We start from the raw sequence: 22,214 nt of genomic DNA, 5'->3' as shown, positions 1-22,214 counted from the left end.
TATTAAATCTGCAAGTGACAAATTAAATGGTCAACAGTCTCTGCTGCCACAAATGCCACACATCTATTAGCCGACGCCTACGTGGTGTTTTGAGCTCTACCTCTCTATCTTGACTATAGTTGGATTTTCATATCTTCATCTGTAAACCTAATCGTCATCTGCTCCATCTACTCTTTAAGCCTATCTTCAAGCATTTCTATATTTTATTTTAGAAAAATACAAAGAATCGGGTAAAGTGAGGCCGCTAAAATGGGATAAGGCATAAGATAATGACGATGAGGGCACAGTGACTGTGACAGATGAATAATGTTAAAAATTTGGTCTATAGCTCAAATAGAAGCCAAAACAGCAAAAATATTTCCTGGAAGACCACATCTTTTCGTATAATATCAAGAAAAAAATTACATTCGTGAATATTCTACCATACGCCAATTGTTCTAGGGAGACTGGGTATTATAACAGTCCACATGCGATAGTGTAATGCCATAATCAACTTATAAGAGGTGATCATTTCACCTTGCAGGAAGAATGCCATAATAAACAACTTGTTCTGCACTTGTCTTGTTGAAACTCTTGTCTTTAGACCATGAATGATGTCCAACCATTTTGATCCTTGGAACAGGAGACCATTTATGCTTGCCCATTTTTGTATCATGGAGTTGGAATAACGATCATTGTTTCTTTTCTCGTTTCCCCATATGCAAGAAGTGTTGAAGATCCTTACCTTCCCCCCTGTTCTGCCAAAATCAACGAAAAACTGCATCGATGTTTATTCAACAAACTGCATTAGACAAAGTTATTGGCACTGGAAGAAAAGTTGTGTCGATGTTTATTCAACAAGCTGCATTAGATTAAGATATTGACACTAGGAAATGTCTGCCCTGATGTTTATTAAACAAACTGCATTAAACTAAGGAATTGACGCTGGGAAATATCTGGCCAGTTAAACAAAACTGCGAATCCCAAAATGCAAAATCTACATAAACAAACATTGGTTGACAATTCAAATAGACGGATCATCAACCTGCGTTTTAAAAGGCACGCAAGATCAGAGCGCACGACTAAATTTTGAGTAGACAATTTTGCAAAACTTTTTGTTCAAAATATTAACTGAAGCAATTAGGATCTCTTTTCCTTGGTTGGAACTCATAAATACACTTTCAGAGCTGTTCATTAGAACAAGTAGGGCAAACTTTTCTAAACAATTTTTAGCTTTAAAAAGTTTAGGTCGATCGAGTATGTAATACTTATAAAAGATCCTACTGTGCATATAAATGCACCCATCTAACAATAAATTCAGAGTTTTGAAGCAATAAAATGACATCTACTTGGTTACGATTTTGGAAAGGAACAGACTTTTAAGATGTAATTGGGTGAAGTGTAAGGTGAAACATAATTGGAGCGAGTGATAGACAAAGACGTCTGTCATGTGTGAACGTGAAATAGACATCTGCTTGGTTAAGATCTTGAAAAGGAACGGACTTTTAAGATGTAATTTGGTGAAGTGTAATATGAGACATAATTGGAGTGGAGTGACAGATAAAGAAGTATTTCATGTGTGAACATGAAACGGTACATGAGAACCATCAGGCAGAGAGAGAGAGAGAGAGAGGGAGGGGGGGGGGCTCCGACTGCCGGCAGGTGGAAGAACGGCGTCCTCCGGCATGTTTTTCAAGTGGGTAGTAAAGGCTGTTTTTTGGGAATTCATTCAAAAGATGAGCGGTTTGTTGTGAAGCGCTCAACTATTGAGCAGATTTCTGTAAATGAAAGCAGTTAAAACGTAAGCAAGCAAAATAGATACTGATTGGGGCCGCTTTTTGTAAATGCGGCCGCTGTCTTGTAAAAACAAACTTCCTGTGGCCGGTTGGCCGGTTGTGACTTAGCGTGTCCGCATATTTTTTGTTCTTTTTATTGTCATATGGAACATCTTTCTTCCGTATATAGCTTATGCTTATCGTGAACGCAGGTTTTGGTGGAACATGTTCTATCTTGGTTCTAAGGAGTGCTCTATGAACAAAATTGTACTCCACAACTTCACTGTTTCATGAGGTGTATGGCTTGTACAGCACTGTAATTGACCTCCCAACTAAATTTCTCCACGTTTTTTCTTTTTTCGTTTTTTCTCTTTGGATTTCAAGATGAGTCAGCAGCAATTATTTGTTCAAGCCAATTGAAAGTTTACTTATTCTACACTCTTCTGGTCAGTTTTAACAACTTTATATTTTTATCTTTTAGTAGTGAAATGTTGATTTCCAAAAAGTTTTGAATTCTTGAAGGTTTGCTTCCACACTCCACCAAACATTTGGAACTTATGCTATATATGTATGAGAAGGACGGATACCACCCAAGGGGCTTCTGTTGTCAGCTCACAATTAATGGCTTCTGCCACCATCTTTTTCACCATATGCCTGTTCGTAAAAGCACAAGGTATGATCAGCAGAGATAGCTTCCCGCCAGGATTTGTTTTTGGCACGGCATCCTCAGCTTATCAGGTCTCTCCCTCTCTCTTCATGCATGTTGCATATATTATGTTGATAAGAGCGAGTTCTGAAAGAATTTAACTGTTCTTAAAAGTTTGAAGGGGCAGTGACTGAAGAGAACAAGGGATTGAGCATCTGGGACACTTTCACCAGGAAGCCAGGTTTTAACATGGAATCATCTGCTGAAACGCGAGTTATAAACTTCAAAGCTGAATTCTGATATAGATTATCTCGCTGTTTTTACAGGAAGAATTCTTGATTTTAGCAACGGAGACGTGGCTGTTGACCAGTATCACCGGTTCAAGGTAGAGATGTGTGTTTGTGTGTGTGAGCGAGAGAGAGAGAGAGAGAGAGAGAGAGAGAGAGAGAGAGCAAATACTGAATCCATACTGGAACAGGGGGTAGGTAAGCCTGGTAGGTTGGGAATTTATGCATTTGGAAAGGAAGTAAACGGCACCCCCTACAGTTGCAGTTTCCGAAGCCGGAACCTATAGATCCACTCCAAAGAGCATAAAATTTTCAGAGTAGCAGCTTCATCATAACATAGCCTTAAGCATGCTGCTGTTTGTTTCACACTCAGGTGGTCATGGGTCTCATCAAACTAGTGCTTGCCAGAACTGGTCTTTTTGGCACCAGAAGTGGCCTGGAGCCACCAGATTCTGGGAGGGGAAGAAAACGTTTGGTTCTTGATAAGACTTTGTTGCTTTAGGCTTATATTCTGCACTTAAAAACGAGTGGAAGGTAGTTTCCCGTGTCAATTGAAACATCTATCTTGCTTCTGTTACTGCGTGGTTCCATTCAGCAAGAATCCAAAATCATTCTTCATGCTGCCTGATGCCAAAGCAGAATCCCAACTTCTTGGGCCTCAAGATAGGGTAAGATAAACCGCTTTACAGTACAAGGCAGATAGAAAACACAGGACCATGGTGGCCTGTGCGTTTTCTATTGCTCGGTTTTAAGGTGGGAATCAATTCGTATTTCTTGTCCAAAGGGGGAACAAAGCACAAAAATGCTTGATCAGATCTCAGAGGGTATTCCATGCAACATGCGTCATAAATTATTACATAGACGTGGATTAGCTCAATTGGTATACCTTTGACTAACTCACAGCTTAAATTAGCTCCATATACAAGCTAACACACACACACACACACACACACATATATATATATATATATGTGTGTGTGTGTGTGTGTACTTTAATGACAAATGCACATTTTTTTTTCTTTTTTCTAATTGTTCAGTTGATTTTTCTATTCCACAATGTGAGGAAAATTGAAAATTATGCTTGAAGCAGAGCGATATAGACTTGATGGATGACATGGGAATGGACGCCTACCGGCTCTCCATCTCTTGGCCAAGAATCTTTCCAAGTAAGATATTTATTTCATGATATTTTCCTTGAACTCGCACAAGTTCCTGACGTACATGAGAATCCAACTTTATTCTCCAGATGGGAGTGGAGAACCAAATCGAGAAGGAACAGAACACTATCACAAATTGATAGATGCTCTCCTAGAAAAAAGTAGGCTCTCCAATAGACAAAATGCATATTTTTCTCTGAAGACCATTAATAAGATTTGGAAAAACTGCTTGTCATGGGATTTTCAGACATCCAACCATATGTCACCCTCTATCACTGGGACCTTCCACAAGCACTTCAGGATCGATATGGAGGCTGGTTGAATGAGAAAATAGTGTAAGTGACAACCATGTAGCATCTTATTTTCTTCAAATATAATTGTCTTCAGGGTTAAACCCATCCTTTTGTCGTCAGCTGCATGAGCTCCAGAGAGTAACTGATAGTCATGTATCGCTACAGAACGGAATTCAGGAACTATGCTTACACCTGCTTTCAAGAATTTGGCAACAAAGTAAAGCACTGGATCACCTTCAATGAGCCTCATGGATTTTCCATATCGGGTTATGATACAGGGATTCAGGCACCAGGAAGGTGTTCAATCCTGGGGCATCTTTTCTGCAAGAATGGAGAATCATCAACTGAGCCATACATGGTTGCCCATAACATACTTTTGTCTCATGCTGCTGCATTTCATACATACCAGCAGCATTTCAAGGTATGTCATGCCCCTGATCTGCATGCACCTGGCTAAGAATACTGATCAATGTGGCCCATAAATAAAAACGCAGGAAAGTCAAGGGGGGTATATTGGAATTGCCCTGGATGCTAAATGGTACGAACCAATAACTGATGTGAAAGAAGACAGGGATGCTGCACAAAGAGCTATGGACTTTGGACTAGGATGGTAATCACTGGTACACATACGCTTCAATCCAATGAAGATGTTTGATTATGATTGGAAACATTTACAGGTTTCTTGACCCTCTTATGTTTGGAAGCTACCCCACATCAATGCAGCAACTTGTAGGCAACAGGCTGCCTAATTTTTCGTTAGATATGTCTGAATCATTGGCCGGTTCATTTGATTTTGTGGGAATAAATCACTATACAAGTCTATATGCAAGAAACGATCGAACCAGAATACGCAAGCTAGTACTGCGTGATGCTTACTCTGATTCTGCAGTCATTACAACCTGTAAGAAAATCTGCAAATTTTTTCTTTCAAAACGTACATATAGTGTTTTACTGATGCTCAATGCTACATAATCCTTGCTTGCAGCCTCTCGTGGTGGAGCACAAATTGGAGAAAGAGTATACTTAGTTTTCTCAAAAACACTTTGTTGCTAAATCTAACCTTCATGGCTTAAGCTTACTGCTCGTGAAATCATTTTCTTCAGGCTGCTTCCAACTGGCTATACATCGTCCCTTGGGGCATTCGGAAATTAGCCATCTACATTAAGGAAAAGTACGGAAATCCACCAGTAATTATAACAGAAAATGGTCCGCGACTTCCTCTGAGCTCATTGAATGTGCTGGCAATTTGAACCACATCTGTCTGAACAAAACAAATCGATTAATGCAGGTATGGATGACCCAAACAGCCCTTTCGTTGGATTGGATAAGGCATTGAAAGATGATAAGAGGATCCGATATCATAAAGACTATCTCTCAAATCTTTCAGCAGCTATAAGGTATATAACAGAATAATTTCTGCAGATAGAAGACAGGTTCAGAAAAAAGTTTACCAGGTCCAAGACAAAGGCGCTATAGACTGGACAGTTAGGAAAGTGACCAATCTCTATCCCTTCGTAGGCTCTTCTCCCATTTGTTGCAACAGACTGGCCAGACAATTGTATGAGACGATCAAATTTGAATCCATTAAAAGACCTGGTCTAACTTGGTAGAAGTCACTCAAGCAGGTGCTCGATGGGCTCAAGCACCTTATAACAGGTCAAGTTGAAAGAACGTAACTGAAACTGGAGGCCAACTTAACAAATAAACCAATGGATATTGACTAGAATTGCAAAATTTGACTGATCATGATCGGTCATCATAAAGATAGTTTAGATAAGTAGTAGTTATAGGAAACTCATGAACTGAAGGTGATATATTGCATTAACACAACGCAGGTTAGATGGTTGCAACATAAGTGGATACTTCGTGTGGTCTCTACTAGACAACTGGGAATGGAACTCCGGCTACATGGTGAGGTTCGGCCTCTACTTTGTGGACTACAAGAATAATCTGACAAGAATTCCCAAAGCATCAGCTGGATGGTTCAAAAATCTTCTCAAAGGAAATTATTCTGATTTGTAAGTCATTGCTTGTCAACATCGAAGTCAATGCAATGCGGTATAGATAGTTTCTACATGGAATCCATTCAAAATACATACTAACAAAAGAAAAGGTGCAAGCAGCACATATCAATCATGTACTCTTCAGTGCTATTATTTAATTAATAAGTCCCATCAAATTAGCGCTTCCGTGCATATGTGCATTTTCCAACTTCTTTCACAGCAACAGTTTTTCCTTCAGTGCAGGTTAAAATAAGGTGCTCCGCCTAGATTATAGCTCGTGAAATGGAAATATATAATGATTTAAACTGCCAGTGCAATAATAAACCAACAGAGCAGAGATCAACCCAACAGTGTTGAAACATTTCTATTCCTTTACGTACATAACATTTTGAGCATATCAGTTCCTTCGAGGCACAAGGAAAAATACTTCTATAATTGCAAGAAAGAGTAGAACGTCAAAAGCACCGAAAAAGGAAGAGAAGCAACTAAGGGCTTCCGAATACAAAGATCCATAATGAGCTTATCAAAATAGTAAGATGGTAGCCTGACCTTGGCAAACAGATGCAAAAAAGATCTGACAATGACCATAGCAATCTTTTAGTGAACCTACAAGCAGAGACAAAATCCACATAAAATAGAAACAAACATGGAAAGTTGAATTTGCACATGTAGCATCCCTCGAGCAAAAACAAACAAGAGGAATGATTAACGGTTTCGGCTAAGTTGAACTTCAGAAGCACTTTGAGCATTATATAAAGCCTCTGCATACTAAACAATGGATTTTGTATCATTGATCATTTCTACGAAATTGGCACGCAATCATTGAACAGAGGAAAACCCAACCCGGCAGATATAAGCTGAACAATGGCTTTAGCATGCAGGAATTGAAGACACCAATACCCGTATGGAGCAATTTACAAAGTCTGAGTTAGTGGGGTAAATGGAAGACCAGTTTCACATCCTTTATTGCCGCAAAAGGAAGACGATTGAGTGGAGCAAAATTTATAACTTGTATTCGACTACAATTTGATTATAAAGTAAAGATAACAACAGCAAACCAAATAATTAACATGGGTTTGCTATCGAGTTGTTACAGGACCAAAAGGCATCATGAATCAAGAAGACATCGTGAAATTTGAATCCTAATAACTCTTTTCCGAGCCCATGTCCACATGTTTCTTGACTTTCTCATCTTCCGATATCGCGACCGACTGGTTAATAGCCTCCTGCAGAACCTCCGGTTTGATGAAGCAATTCCTTTTCAATGCCTCCAAGCACATTTCATAAGCCATCTCAAAAATCTCTGCTTTGCAGAGAGCAAGGATTACAGTTTCGTATAATCATTCCATTCATCAACGATTCACGCTTCTTCATTTCACATAGCATCAGTGTTTGAACATTTTTACTTCTTTACCTACTCAATATTTGAATCATATCAGTTCAAAGCACAGGGAAAAACACTTACATAATTGCAACGAACAGTACAATGTCAAAAGCACCGAATAAGAAACAGGAGCAACTAGGGGCTTCCGAATACAAAGATCAGAGTGAGCTTTTATCAAAACAGTAGGATGGTAATCTGATTCTGCAAACGAATGCAAAAAAGACCTGATAATGATCATAGACATCTTTTAATGCATGTACAGGCAGAGACAAAATCAGCATAAAATAATGGGAAGGAGAATTTGCTCCTGTAACGAGCAAAAACAGACAAGACGAATGGTTAACCGATTAAGCTAGTTGAACTTCAGAAGCACTTTGAGCATTACATAAAGCCTCTGCATCCTAAACAATGGAATTTGTTTCGTTGATCATTTCTACAAAATTGGCACGCAAAACGACTAACATACCATTGAACAGAGGAAAACACAACCCTGACTATGTGAGCTTGGCACTAGCTCATTAGCATGCAAGAAAATTTGAAGACACCAATACCCTTGGAGATATTTTACAGTCTGCCAGTGGGCTAACTGGCAGACCAATTCACATCCTCCATTGCCAGAAGAAGAGGATCGAGTGGAGCAAAAAGATTACAACTTGTATCTGACCAGAATTCGAATATAGATTAAAGATAACAAGAGAAAACCAAATAATCATTACAGGACTAAAAGGCGTCATGAATCAAGAGATATCGTAAACTTCGAATCGTAGTAACTCTTTCCCGAGCCCATATCCACAAGTTGCTTGGCTTTCTCATCTTCCGATATCGCGACCAACCGGTTAATAACCTCCTGCAAAACCTCCGGTTTGATGAAGCAATTCCTGTTCAATGCCTCCTCGCATAATTCATAAGCCATGTCAATAAACTCTCCTTTGCAGAGAGCAGGGATGACAGTTTCGTATATCATTCGATTAAGTAACAATTCACGCGTCTTCATTTCACAGACCATCTTCTTCACTTCTTCCGCGTCATCTTCCTCGCAGAGCGCCTTAATCAATATATTGAAACTGACGGTGTCCGGCTTCAACCCTTTAGACTCCAGTTCATCAATCACCTTAACGGCCTCCTTCGCCTTACCCTCCACGATCAGTCCCCGCATCTTTGCATTGAAAGTCTTCGTATCCGGCATCACTCCGCAGTTCTCCATCTCCGTCCACACCTTTTCCGCTTCCGACCTCTGATTGCTGCGGTAGAACCCATTCAGAAGAGTATTAAAAGTCACTGTATTGGGGCTAACCCCGTTTTTCTTCATCTCTTCGAGCAGCGAAAACGCGAGGTCGAGGCTACCCATCTCGCAGAACGCCAGGGCAAGGATATTGTACGAATAAATGTCTGGTGTAACCCCCAATTTTTCCGGCAACTCGTGGAACAGCGTCTTGACCGTCGCGAAATTCTTGGTGTCGGCACAGGCCGTGAGGACGGCGTTCATGGACTTGACGGTGCGTTCGCAGCCCAGCGTGGGCAGCTCGTCAAAGGTGCGCATGGCGTGCTGGAGCATGCCGGCTCGACCGTAAAGGGTGATGAGGCGGATGAAGAACCCCTCGGAGGCGACCTCAGCGTACTTCTTCTGCTCCTCAAGGATGTCCTCAATGTTGGAGAAACGCTTGGCAGCAGCGAGGCGGCGGACGGTGCGCTCGTAGACATTGTGCTTGCAGCGGAACCGGTACTCCTTGGAACACTCCTTGAACTTCTCCACCAAACGATCGTAATTCCTCTCTCTGAATATCTGGTTCACGGCGATTTTCACGCGGGCGTTAGTGGTGGTAGTACCGTCTTTGGTGGCGGCATCGGTGATCGTGGCGGTGGAGAAGCAGCGATTGAGAAGACGCAAACGGGTTCGCAAAAGAACGCGAAGGAAGTCCGACGACGCCATTGGTGGTGTTCCTTCTTTCCTCCGCAGGTTAACAAGAGAGGGAGAGGTTGGGAGGGCACTAGGGTTTTAGGGGTTTAACGCTGTGCACCGTGGACCCCATCATAGTTGCTGCAAAGAAAATTAGAAAATCCACCCCCTTTTTTTTTCACGGCTCATGAATTTTAGTTGGAGCGTACAATCTAAAGAAAGAACAAAATGATAAAAAAAAAAAGCGGGTACGTTTGATTTACGTATACCCTACAATAAAAAACTCTCTTTCTGTTCACTTAATGTCAAAGATAAGATTTATACATATATTTTTAACAAAAAAAAAGTAAACTTTATAGCTGATCATATTAAAAATCATCAGCTCATGATATTTCAATTATTAAGACTTAAAAGTTTATACTTTTATATTTAAACAAAATAATGTAAAACATGGTACCCATCAATTAAATTATATTGAATGCATACAGAAAGACAAGACTTGTTGCAGAAATCCACCTTCTAAACGTACAGAGCACTGTACAGTGTGTCTTGACAATTTTGTCTATCGTTTTCTTCTTTAACTGGTCAATAACGAACATTTAATTAAAACAATGATGAGATTATGCGCGCCTACAAAGTTCAACTTGGACCTGCTCTTCTCTTTACTTTCTAGGTTATGGTTTAAATGTTAATTATTTCTAATTAAATCTGACCAAATCAATGCTGAGAAAGTAGTTAAGTTGTCGTATCCAGGCTACCAACTAAATTCCTCTCCAAGCTTAGTCAGACCCATTAACTTGCACTCAGGTTCTTCAAAGGTGGACCTTATGCTAGCAGATCAAGGTCAAGAGGTGGGTCAGGTATATGCTAATATATGCCTGGACTTGTTCGCCGAGCCACGGAGGATGCTGGCAACTGGACAGTATAAAAACAAGTCATAGAAAGACTATCTTTAAATTAATTCATGCTGATCATCACTATTATTCCTACTTTATGTCTGCAGCAACATATGTCATATACTAAGGAAACATTTACCTTTGGATCGAAATTTTTAAGTTGCCTAAATTTTATCAAGAAACCTCTTTTAAATGTTTAGTTGGGAGAAACCATCTTATATGCAAAACCCACAACGTCATGTCTCCAAGATTTTACTTTGATTTGAGTTTCAATGGAATTTATAGCATATCCTTGAACTCCGGTGTTGTGCTTATCACTGTTTGGAACTTAAAAGAGTTATACTGTTATGTATAATAACAAGATACAATAACAAGAAACACGATATTCAGACCTCAAATCCTTTGAATGTAAGTCAGCTTGCCGCTTGATTATGCTATGCCCCTTCAGGCTAACCTAAAATACTTGATAATATTTATTATACGAGCTTTTTTTAGCAACGTATCATGTGAAACAGCGGTAGAGCAACTTTTTCTTCACAAAATATCTTTGCAGGTGGCAACAGAAAATCTTAAGACGTTTTTCCCTGCAGGATAAGAACGTGTCATCATTTGATCTTGGGTTGACGGGATCAATCGAAAGATGTGACGTCTTCTTCCTTTTCCTCTTCTCTTTTCTCTTTAAGTTGCCAATTAATTAGTACACGAACCAATATATATTGTCCCAATACTAAAAAAAATCAATAATTATTCTCCACTCAAGATGCCATTTCTAGTTATCAAAAAAAAAAAAAAAAAAGTAGTTTTCTGAAATTCGATTCACCAGAAAGAGAATTGAAGACTGGAAGGAAGAAAAGAAGAAACAGAAGCCACGAACATGGCTGACGCTAATTTCAAGTTGCACCAAAGAAGAATAAATTAAACTTTCCTTGCAACTCAAGATAGGGCGACCGAGAGTCTAGAGCACAATTTGTTTTGAAAAATTCAAACACGTAGCTTTCCGGTACTCGCCGTTTTCTTTTTATTTGAAATACAAATGAAACCATTGTATTGCTCATTAATAATATTGGTCTACTTTCATCATCATTAATATTAAACATGCCAATCTAGAATCATCTCTCATGGAAATCCTTCTTGTTAGGGACCCTACAGATGTTAATGTCAACGCTTCATCACTATATATACAACCTAGAATCATCTCTTCCTTTAATTCCCATCCTTCCCTCTTCATTCTTCCGCACCATCCTTTAACAAATCTCCCATATGTAAGTAAATCCTTCCTCTTGTTTTTCCTTTGTTAGAAGAAGGATGTATAACATTCGTGTTATTGAAGTTTGGTATATTTTTCCTTTATATGTGCTGGTGTTCGTATATGGTTCCCAGTTTGTACGTCTCAAAGGATCCGTCGTTTAATTTCATGTCCAAGAGAGATTGGATCTAATACTTGAACTGCCTTTTTCTCTTTTGCTTGCATGTGTTGCAACAAGACTCTTGTTGCCTTTTGTACAATTGAGAGGCACATGCCTTTCTAGGTTCATGTGTAAACAGAACGCCATGTAATTGTTACATGAACATGAGCCAAAGATTGAAGCAGATTCACAAACTTTGAATCAGCTTTTGAATGTATTCATGAAATTTTGGAGCAGCTTTTGAGCAGATTTTTGTTTTACCAAACGGAACCTAAATACATTCCTGCAGCCCATTTTCAGATATAGGCATTGCATCTGTTCTGCCAGCCCATCAAGTTCCTAGATATTATTCATGTTCATGACGACATTGATATTGATGATAGTGATTATGACTGGAGCTGCTAACTATGTGAAATGTGATAACATGTATTTCATGCCGAAAATAGGCCGATTTGAGATCAACTTAAATAAGCAAAACAACAGTAATGTGTTCCCTCCTTACCCAAATGTGGCCCTGCCTTTGAACAATACAATTGAAGATCACCCCTTTGTAAATCCCAAATGGTCAGTTGGATAACAGACGGGGAAATCTGTACATTCTTTGCACACACATATTTTAGCTATCTTACTATAACTTTGCTTTATTACAATATAGATTGAGAGAGGAAGAGAGCGAGAGAGAGAGAGAGATATTGAATGCCAACAATTTCATAGGAAGAGCCATACTGCTTTGGTCTATCATTATTAAGAGACTACATTTTGCCTAGAACCTCCAAAGAAGCTTATCATTCTCAATTTTTTGACAAATATATTTTGCTGAAAACTATAGACGAGTTCCCGACTCATATCGATTAATAAAGACCGATTTACCGTGTCATTCACAAAACGTAATGGTTGTCACTATTAAAACATCGAAAAATGAAACAATTTTTTTTTTTTTTTACTTTGGAAACATATATGCTCGTAATTTTTTAGCTTAAAGAAAAATAATACAAAATTATAAGCTTTTATATGTTGCAGAATGATCTGGGGCCCAGGCAGTTGGCAACACGCTGTATGGGCTCCGGCTTCAGTTAAACATTTAGAAATGTGGGGGTTGTCTTCCTGATTCAATAGTCAAAAGTTGGATTCATAGGTGGACTAACATGGCATAAATTTTAGAAGTTTTAAGAGAGAGAGGGAGGGAGAGATAATAGAACAAAACTTGCTTTTTTTCCATAACTAAATTTGTGAACTTCCGCATCAAGGATTCAAATGCAGTTAGTAGATTCAATGGGGTTCACTTTTTTCCTGATATCTGTTTCAACTAGTTGGATTCATAGGTGGACTAACATGACATAAATTTTAGAAGTTTCAAGAGAGAGAGAGAGAGGGAGGGAGAGATAACAGAACAAAACTTGCTTTTTGCCATAACTAAATTTGTGAACTTCCGCATCAAGGATTCAAATGCAGTTAGTAGATTCAATGGGGTTTGCTTTTTTCCTGATATTTGTTTCAACTAGCTTCTTCCTTTGAATATTTGTAAATTTTCAGAATCGAAGATGCAAACACGTTTAGTAGATTTCATGGACTTGCCGTTTTTCTGTTTTTCACTATCCACGAACATTAACTTGTCATCCTCGCTGTCCCTCCATTTTTCTGAATCAACCCATTGTTTTGCTGATTCATGTGCAAATTTTGCTCCAGTGCTCGAGATGCCTCGTTCCAGATCAATCCTGAAAAGGGTTGCTACGATGTTCCGTCGGCAACCACCAAAGGACCCCGAGGACGTAGGCCCTGCTGAAAGTGATAATCGAGAAACGGAGCAGAACGAAGGTGGCATCAGGGAAGCAATTTTATTGTGCTTATTGAGTCCAGAGGTAGTGAGGATTGGAGTTTGGGGTATGGCTGGAGTTGGAAAGACCTACTATGTTAAGTCTGTGGCTGAGCTACTTCAAGAAGTAAAGGTTAAACTGTTTGACTACATTTTCTATGTCAATGTCTCGTATAGAGGGAGTTTGAGAACTCTGAGGAATGACATAGGGACGGAATTGGGCCTCAGCGGACTTGAGGAAGAAGAGGACGAGGAGAAAGCAGCGGCATTGTTATATGACAAGTTAAAGAAAAGGAAATTCTTGTTTGTCCTAGATGATTTGTGGGAGATGATTAGTCTTGAAGATCTTGGAGTTCCTCTACCCACTCAAGAAAATGGCTGCAAACTCTTGGTAGTTACGCGGAACCATAAAGTTTGCGATCTTATGGATACGCGGGTAGACATTAAGGTGTCTCCTTTGGGCAAGGAAGTTGCATGGCAGCTCTTCTGCAAAGAAGTTGGCGACGTGGTGCAGCAGCCAGCAGTTGAACCAATAGCCAAACAAGTTGTTGAAGAGTGTGGCGGCTTGCCACTTGCAATTAAGGCCGTAGGAGAAGCCATGGCAGGTAAAACTGATGCGGATGCTTGGCTTAAGATGTTAAGCGATCTGATGCACTGTAGGCCTGTGAAGGAAACATGGAAGAAGGTGTTCACTAGATTGAAACTAAGCTACGATCGTTTGGAAAGTGAAGTTTTGAAGGACTGCTTCTCTGCTGGGTCATTCTATGCCAAAGACAATGAGATCGGCGTGGGCAATCTGATCTTCGCTTGGATAATAGAAGGCTATATAGATTTTACCGAGGAGATGGCACTTTCAGAGGTCTTCTCAAAATGTGCTCCTCTAGTGAAGAAACTATCGGATGCAGGACTGCTAGACGAGCCTGATGATCAAAGAAGAGTTACGATCAACCGTATGATGAAAAAATTGGCTATACTTGTGAAATCTTGCAAGTGTATAATTAAGAATGGGCAGACGCTACTTGAGGCCCCTGAAAAGGAAGCATGGGAAAAAGCCGAGAGGATATCACTGGCAGGAAACCAAATAACCAGCCTTAACCAAAATCCAAACTGCCCCAACCTCACTGCCTTCACTCTTGAGGGCAACTTTTCACTGAGCAGCATCTCGCCTGAATTCTTCGGCCAGATGCCGGAACTTCGGTTTCTAGATTTGTCATTGACTAAACTGGATTGTCTGCCGGAATCAGTGTGCAAGCTTGTGAAGCTTAGGTCACTTGACTTGGGGCTTAACAGATGCTTGAAGAATATAGCGCATATAAGGGCACTCAGGCAGCTACTTGTGCTAGACCTCTCTGGCACCCCACTTGAGGAGTTACCAGAGGAGATTGGTGAACTGACTCAACTAAGACACCTGCTTCTCCTTTGCACGGTTCGTCTCAGGAGAATTCCTAGTGGAATTATATCCAAACTGCAGTATATGGAACTCTTCCAAATGCGGGCTAGCTCCTTTGCTTGGCAAACTGAAAGTCGAAGTCAAGAAGCTACTCTGCATGAGCTTTTAAGCTTAACGCGCTTATCCGACATATCACTTGCAGTAAGAAGTGTCAAAGATTTCGAGTTTCTGTACCGAAGCATAGCTCTACAGACGTGGGAAGATGACCTTACCATCGACTGCTACATCTTGGAGACGTCCACGCGCATGTCGTATCATGCTGAATCCAACAAATGGAAGACTGAATTTGAAGAGGAGGATATGGCAATTAAACTCCTGTCTGGTGCAGTACGCATGGCAGGAAACTATGAAAAATTTTTCCAGACAACGTAATGGCTTGGCTTGTCTAAATTTGAGTGAAGAAAACATTTGCCTGGCTTTCAACTGGGAAAGAATTGAATTCCGTATGCTGCTGCATGTGATGTCAATTAGTACATTTGTATGTTTCTTTTCACTTCTGTAACATATTAGAACCAGTATTTATGGAAGGTCTTACCGTTGATTGCTTTGTAAGCCATCTTATGTTCAACTGAAATATAACCATCAATTTGTTTTAAAAATCATAATCTATCTAAAAGCTGGTATCTAGTTCAGCTAAAACAAGAGAACAATAAAAAAGGAAGCCCTTAACTGGTCAAACTGGCCTAATTAGAGATAGTGTTATAATGATGACTGCCTTTTTCTTTTTCCCCGAGTTACGAAGTTCATGACGAGGATCACGATTCGCGCCTGTCTTTTTTTAGGAATCATTGACCAATATGAACGAGAAAGAACGTTTACAAAGAGGACAGGAAGTCGCATGGTCTTCGCAAATTATGGCGTCATGAAGATCAGGGTGCTTGTAAGGAAGAGAGCATATGAAAATCTGAAGTCTGAACCATGACGAGATAAGCAGTCGTTCAGTTTCTTGCTCACGAGAGCCACCAAAGCAGTCATTGGGCATCACGTCAGTTTTCAAAATTCAAAGAAGCATTATGTTTAATTGTATCAATAACCCAAGGATCATTTTTATGGAGTTTTCCTGCGCTGAGCTGAATAGTTATCGTTCATACTTAGCATAAGAATTCTCTTCCATGGGTTTTTGGGCAAGCTGTTTGCAAGCCAAAGTCAAGATGAATCGCAACAAAAGATGCCTGACTAGTTCTTTTCTCAACTCCACGAACAGGGGTTGCAGGAACTGAAGGTTCTGTCTTTACTTGCCAATAAATGAAAAAATGAAACAAATGGCACATGAAGTGAAACTAAATGAGCGAATATTTTGAAAAATATTACATTAAGTATACGGCAGAATTCAAGGTCTGGTATCTAAGTTGAGACAATCTAGAGTTTTTTCATGACAATCTCTTTTTGCCCTCTGCCAACTACACATGGTGGCACCTCACATTCCAAAGAAGATGGGAAGCGAGAATCGGCTTGGAAACAGGAAGCAAACTTTAAAACAGAGTCGGTGTCCTGGTAACCATGTTCCGAGTCCCAACTTTCTTCGTATCCGACTCGCGAACACTGGTATCAAGTAAACTTTATAGCTGATCATATTAAAAATCATCAGCTCATGATATTTCAATTATTAAGACTTAAAAGTTTATAATTTTATATTTAAACAAAATAATGTAAAACATGGTAATTATCTTGAATGCATACAGAAAGACAAGACTTGTTGCAGAAATTCACCTTCTGCCCGTACAGAGCGCTGTACAGTGTGTCTTGACAATTTTGTATATCGTTTTCTTCTTTATCTGGTCAATAACGAACATTTAATTAAAACAATGATGGGATTATGTGCACCTACAAAGTTCAACTTGGACCTGCTCTTCTCTTTACTTTCTAGGTTATGGTTTAAGTGTTAATTATTTCTAATTAAATCTAACCAAATCAACGCTCAGAAAGTAGTTAAGTTGTCATATCCAGGCTACCAACTAAATTCTTCTCCAAGCTTAGTCAGACCCATTAACTTGCACTCAGGTTCTTCAAAGGTGGACCTTATGCTAGCAGATGAGGTGGGTCCGGTATATACTATATATGTGTGGACTTGTTCACGGAGCTATGGAGGGTGCTGGCAACTGGACATTATCAAAACATGTTTCAAGAAACACTATCTTTAAATTAGTTCATGCCAAACACTATTATTCATACTTATATGGGTCATTTGGCAAATGGAACACTTTGCAAGTGTTCTTCGAATTTGCCTTTAAATTTGGGGTAAATTTATGGACACCTAGTTTTAGTGTTTGATGAATATGCTCCAATTAATTATAATAGATTCATGAAACACTCTCATACAACCGATCCAAATTTTTGAGTTGTAGGAGTAGGCATAGAAATTTCTTCAAGAAACTTCTTGTAAGGGAAACCACCCCAAACTCTCAAGATTATATCCTTATGCTTCCTAGATTATGGTTTCTTTCAGAGTTTTGGTGGATTTACAGTAAATATTCAATGCCACTGTTTACAGCTTACATGAGAAATATGTTAGAGCGTGACAGCAACCACAGGATTCAGACCTCAGATCCCTTGGGTGTGAGCTGCCTTGCCATCCAATTATGCTATGCCTCTTGACACTAACTTAAAAAACTTGATAATATTATTATACGATCTCTTTCTAGGAAGGGAATTGAAGACCAGAAGGAAGAAAAGAAGAAACAGAAGCCACGACATGGCTGACGCTAATGAAGAATAGATTAAACTTTCTTGCAACTCAAGGTAGCAGCTGGAAGTTCCTTGTATGGGAAAATGAGGTAGGGCTACCAAGAGTCTAGAGCACAATTTGTTTTGAAAAATTCAAACACGTAGCATTTTCAGGAACTTTGATTTCTTTCTTTATTTGAAATATAAATGAAACCATTGTCTCGCTAATTAATAAAATTTGGTTTACTTTCATCATCACTAATATTAAACATGCCAATCTCTCTTTCTCTCTCGTGGAAATCCTTCTTGTTGGAGACCCCGACAGATGTTAATGTCAACGCTTCATCACTATATATATAACCCCATAATCATCTCTTCCTTTAATTCCCATCCTTCCCTCTTCATTCTTCCGCACCATCCTTTAACAAATCTTCCATATGTAAGTAAATCCTTCCTCTTGTTTTTCCTCTGTTAGAAGAAGGATGTATAACATTCGTGTTATTGAAGTTTGGTATATTTTTCCTTTATATGTGCTGGTGTTCGTATATGGTTCCCAGTTTATACGTCTCAAAGGATCCGTCGTTTAATTTCATGTCCAAGAGAGATTGGATCTAATACTTGAACTGCCTTTTTCTCTTTTGCTTGCATGTGTTGGAACAAGACTCTTGTTGCCTTTTGTCCAATTGAGAGGCACATGCCTTTCTAGGTTCATGTGTAAACAGAACACCATGTAATTGTTACATGAATGTGAGCCAAAGATTGAAGCAGATTGATGAAACTTGAATCAACCTTTGGGTGGATTCATGAAATTTTGGAATAGCTTTTGGGCGGATTCATGAAACAGTTGCAAACAAACGGGCACTAAGTGCATCTATTATCCAGATTCGGGGAGACCCTGCAGCCCAATTTCAGATGTAGGCATTGCATATGTTCTGCCGGCCCATCAAGTTCCTAGATATTATTCATGGTCATGACGATGATATTGATGTTGATGATAGTGATTATGGTCTTGATACGGAGCTGCTAACTATGTGAAATGTGCTAACATGTATTTGATGCCGGAAATGGACTGATATGAGGTTAACTTAAATGAGCAAAAAAAAGTGGCTTCTTACATGTGTATCCCTTCTATCGACTGCAAGTGAAGCAAGCGATGCCACCTTTTGAATATCTACAAATAACTTTTAGAGGAGTGGGGCTTTGTGAGAAAGGAAGTCCAAATTAATTTGTTTTCTTCAAGGTATATGAATATTTGTTTGAAAATGCGACTGACCTTATAATTTCAGTGTCACAGTAACTATTTGAATACAGTAACTTCTTTAATGGCAGTTCTCTATATATTCCACTAAATTGATTTTGTCAATTGAAAGTCTAAATATGTCAATAGAAGTTACATCAACCCAATCTGCTATCTGCTAGAGAGGAAGAGAGAGAGATTGAAAGCCACAATTTTATGCAAATAACCACACAATTTTGGTCTATCTTTATTAAGAGACTACATTTTGCCTCGAACCTCAAAGGGAGCTGCGCATTCTTAATTTTCTGACAAATATATTTTTGCTGACAACTATCAGATGAGTTCCCGATTCATATCGATTAAGAAAGCCGATTTACGGTATCATTCTCAAAACGTAATCCTCATTGTCACTATTAAAACATCGTGTAATGAAACACTTTTTTACTTTGAAAACACATAAGCACGTAATTTTGTAGCTTAGAGAAAAATAATACACAATTATAAGTTTTTATATGTTGCAGAATGATCTGAGGCCCAGGCAGTTGGCCACACGCTGTATGGGCTCCGGCTTCAATTAAACGTTTAGAAACGCGGGGGTTGTCTTGTGGATTTATTAGAGTCAAAAGTTGGATTCGAAGGTGGACTAATATGGCATAAATTTTAGAAGTTTTAAGAGAGAGAGATCATAGAACAAAATTTGCTTCTTCTGATAACTAAACTTGTGAACTTCAGCATCAAGGATTCAAAATTTCAAACACAATTACTGGATTCAATGGGGTTCGCTCTTTCTGATATTCATTTCAATTAGCTTCTTGCTTTGAATATTTGTGAATTTTCAGAATCGAAGATGCAAACACGTTTAGTTGATTTCATGGACTTGCCGTTTCTCTGTTCTTTACTTTTCACGAACATTAACTTGTCTTTTGCTGTCCCTCCATTTTTCTGAATCAACCCATTGTTTTGCTGATTCTTGTGCAACTTTTGCTCCAGTGCTCGAGATGCCTCGTTCCAGATCAATCCTGAAAAGGATTGCTACATTGTTCTGTCAGCGACCACGGAAGGATCCGGAAAACGCAGATGTGGCTGAAAGTGATAATCGAGAAATGGAGCAGGAGGAAGGTGGCATGAAGGGAGTAATTATGTTGTTCTTATTGAATCCAGAAGTAGTGAAGCTTGGAGTTTGGGGCATGGCTGGAGTTGGAAAGACCTACTATGTGTCTGTGGTTGAAATACTTCAAGAAGCAAGAGTTAAACTGTTTGATTACATGTTCTATGTCAATGCCTCGTATCGAGGGAGCTTGAGAACTCTGAGGAATGATATAGGAAAGGAATTGGGCCTCAGCAGACTTGAGGAAGAAGAGGATGAGGAGAAAGCAGCAGCATTGTTATATGACAAGTTGAAGGGGAGGAAATTCTTATTTGTTTTAGATGATTTGTGGGAGATGATTAGTCTTGAAGATCTTGGAGTTCCTCTGCCTACTCAAGAAAATGGATGCAAACTCTTGGTAGTTACGCGCAACCATGCAGTTTGCAATCTTATGAATACCCAGGTGGACATTAACGTGTCTCCTTTGGGAAAGGAAGCTGCATGGCAGCTCCTACGCAGAGAAGTTGGCGATGTGGTGCAGCAGCCAGCAATTGAGCCAATAGCCAAACACGTTGTTGCAGAGTGTGGCGGCTTGCCACTTGCAATTAAGGTCGTAGGAGAAGCCATGACAGGTAAAAATAATGAGGCTGCTTGGCTTAAGATGTTAAGCGATCTGATGCACTCTAGGCCTGTGAAGAGAACATGGGAGAAGCTGTTCACGCGATTGAAACTCAGCTACGATCGTTTGGAAAGTGAAGTTTTGAAGGACTGCTTCTCTGCTGCCCCATTCTATTTCAAAGACAATGAGATCAGCGTGCGCAGTCTGATGTTACGTTGGATAATAGAAGGCTATATAGATTTTACCGAGGAGATGGCACTTTCAGAGGTCTTCTCAAAATGTGCTCCTCTAGTGAAAAAACTATCGGATGCAGGACTGCTAGACGAGCCTGATGATCGAGGAAGAGTTACGATCAACTGTATGATGAAAAAATTGGCTATAATTGTGAAATCTTCCAAATGTCTAATTAAGAAAGGGCAGACACTGCTTGAGGCCCCTGAAAAGGAAGCATGGGCAAAAGCCGAGAGGATATCACTGGCAGGAAACCAAATAACTAGCCTTAACCAAAATCCAAACTGCCCCAACCTCACTGCCTTGACTCTTCAGGGCAACCTTTCACTGAGCAGCATCTCGCCTGAATTCTTCGGCCAGATGCCGGAACTTCGGTTTCTAGATTTGTCATTGACTAAACTGGATTGTCTACCGGAATCGGTGTGCAAGCTTGTGAAGCTTAGGTCACTTGACTTGGGGCTTAACAGACGCTTGAAGAATATAGTGCATATAAGGGCACTCAGGCAGCTACTTGTGCTTGATCTCTCTGGCACCCCACTTGAGGAGTTACCGGAGGAGATTGGTGAACTGACTCAACTAAGACAACTGCTTCTCTTTTGCACAGTTCTTCTTAGGAGAATTCCGAATGGAGTTATATGCAAACTGCAGTATATGGAAATCTTCCAAATGCGGGCTAGCTCCTTTGCTTGGCAAACTGAAAGTCGAAGTCAAGAAGCTACTCTGCATGAACTTTTAAGCTTAACGCGCTTATCCGACATATCACTTGCAGTAAGAAGTGTCAAAGACTTCGAGTTTCTGTACCGAAGCGTAGCTCTACAGACGTGGGAAGATGACCTTACCATCGACTGCTACATCTTGGAGACGTCCACGCGCATGTCGTATGATGCTGAATCCAACAAATGGAAGACTGAATTTGAAGAGGAGGATATGGCAATTAAACTCCTGTCTGGTGCAGCACGTATGGCAGGAAACTATGAAAAGTTTTTTCAGACAACGTAATGACTTGGCTTGTTGGCTTGTCTAAATTTGAGTGGGGAAAACATTTGCTTGGCTTTCAACTGAGAAAGAATTGAATTCCGTATGCTGCTGCATGTGGTGTCAATTAGTACATTTGTATGGTTCTTTTCACTTCTGTAACATATTACAACCAGTGTTTATGGAAGGTTTTACCGTTGATTGCTTTGTAAGCCATCGCATGTTCAACTGAAATAAAACCATCAATTTGTTTCAAAAAACATAATCTATGATATCTGGTTCAGCTAAAACAAGAGAACAATAAAAAAGGAAGCAATTAACTGGCCTAATTAGAGATAGTGTCATAATGGTGACTGCCTTTTTCTCTTTTTCTTTTTCCCTGAGTTACCAAGTTCATGACGAGGATCACGCCTGT

General features: G+C 39.6%; 4 protein-coding genes across 8 annotated transcripts; 3 read left to right on the top strand and 1 right to left on the bottom strand.

Annotated features, from left to right (window-relative positions):
• Positions 1 to 2,321: 2,321 nt before the first annotated feature.
• Positions 2,322 to 6,326, top strand: LOC116254820 (putative beta-glucosidase 41). Of its 5 annotated transcripts, none has more exons than XM_031630430.2 (13): positions 2,322 to 2,492; positions 2,575 to 2,641; positions 2,727 to 2,785; positions 3,778 to 3,853; positions 3,934 to 4,005; positions 4,092 to 4,179; positions 4,303 to 4,558; positions 4,632 to 4,747; positions 4,815 to 5,038; positions 5,123 to 5,154; positions 5,241 to 5,343; positions 5,426 to 5,534; positions 5,973 to 6,326. In XM_031630430.2, the coding sequence occupies exons 1-13, from the start codon at positions 2,325 to 2,327 to the stop codon at positions 6,157 to 6,159; spliced, it is 1,557 nt and encodes a 518-aa protein (XP_031486290.2). In that variant the 5' UTR covers positions 2,322 to 2,324; the 3' UTR covers positions 6,160 to 6,326. The 5 variants fall into 5 exon arrangements, with proteins under 5 accessions (XP_031486290.2, XP_031486282.2, XP_031486312.1 ...); XM_031630422.2 differs by having other exon boundaries at positions 3,775 to 3,853; XM_031630452.2 differs by having other exon boundaries at positions 3,725 to 3,853.
• Positions 6,327 to 7,838: 1,512 nt separating this feature from the next.
• LOC116254852 (pentatricopeptide repeat-containing protein At1g55890, mitochondrial-like) lies at positions 7,839 to 9,510 on the bottom strand. Its single transcript, XM_031630464.2, has one exon. It carries the CDS (start codon positions 9,452 to 9,454, stop codon positions 8,255 to 8,257), a length of 1,200 nt encoding a protein of 399 aa, XP_031486324.1. The 5' UTR covers positions 9,455 to 9,510; the 3' UTR covers positions 7,839 to 8,254.
• A 2,035-nt stretch (positions 9,511 to 11,545) lies between these two features.
• On the top strand, positions 11,546 to 15,497 carry LOC116254816 (disease resistance protein At4g27190-like). Its single transcript, XM_031630407.1, has 2 exons — positions 11,546 to 11,579; positions 13,410 to 15,497. The coding sequence occupies exon 2, from the start codon at positions 13,418 to 13,420 to the stop codon at positions 15,356 to 15,358; it is 1,941 nt and encodes a 646-aa protein (XP_031486267.1). The 5' UTR covers positions 11,546 to 11,579; positions 13,410 to 13,417; the 3' UTR covers positions 15,359 to 15,497.
• A 2,554-nt stretch (positions 15,498 to 18,051) lies between these two features.
• On the top strand, positions 18,052 to 21,870 carry LOC116246270 (probable disease resistance protein At4g27220). Its single transcript, XM_031618056.1, has 2 exons — positions 18,052 to 18,089; positions 19,878 to 21,870. Exon 2 carries the CDS (start codon positions 19,886 to 19,888, stop codon positions 21,821 to 21,823), a length of 1,938 nt encoding a protein of 645 aa, XP_031473916.1. The 5' UTR covers positions 18,052 to 18,089; positions 19,878 to 19,885; the 3' UTR covers positions 21,824 to 21,870.
• Positions 21,871 to 22,214: the final 344 nt, after the last annotated feature.

Source organism: Nymphaea colorata, chromosome 1 (assembly GCF_008831285.2).
Source record: "Nymphaea colorata isolate Beijing-Zhang1983 chromosome 1, ASM883128v2, whole genome shotgun sequence".
NCBI lineage: Eukaryota > Viridiplantae > Streptophyta > Magnoliopsida > Nymphaeales > Nymphaeaceae > Nymphaea > Nymphaea colorata.
Note: the sequence above shows the minus strand (reverse complement) of the source record. Positions and strands in the feature narration are given on the sequence as shown.

Coding starts and splice junctions, on each gene's coding strand:
- LOC116254820 (XM_031630422.2), top strand. CDS start 2,325: ATGAGAAGGACGGATACCACCCAAGGGGCTTCTGTTGTCAGCTCACAA. Junction 2,493..2,574: donor CGGCATCCTCAGCTTATCAG/GTCTCTCCCTCT, acceptor TGTTCTTAAAAG/TTTGAAGGGGCAGTGACTGA. Junction 4,559..4,631: donor CATACCAGCAGCATTTCAAG/GTATGTCATGCC, acceptor ATAAAAACGCAG/GAAAGTCAAGGGGGGTATAT.
- LOC116254852 (XM_031630464.2), bottom strand. CDS start 9,454: ATGGCGTCGTCGGACTTCCTTCGCGTTCTTTTGCGAACCCGTTTGCGT.
- LOC116254816 (XM_031630407.1), top strand. CDS start 13,418: ATGCCTCGTTCCAGATCAATCCTGAAAAGGGTTGCTACGATGTTCCGT.
- LOC116246270 (XM_031618056.1), top strand. CDS start 19,886: ATGCCTCGTTCCAGATCAATCCTGAAAAGGATTGCTACATTGTTCTGT.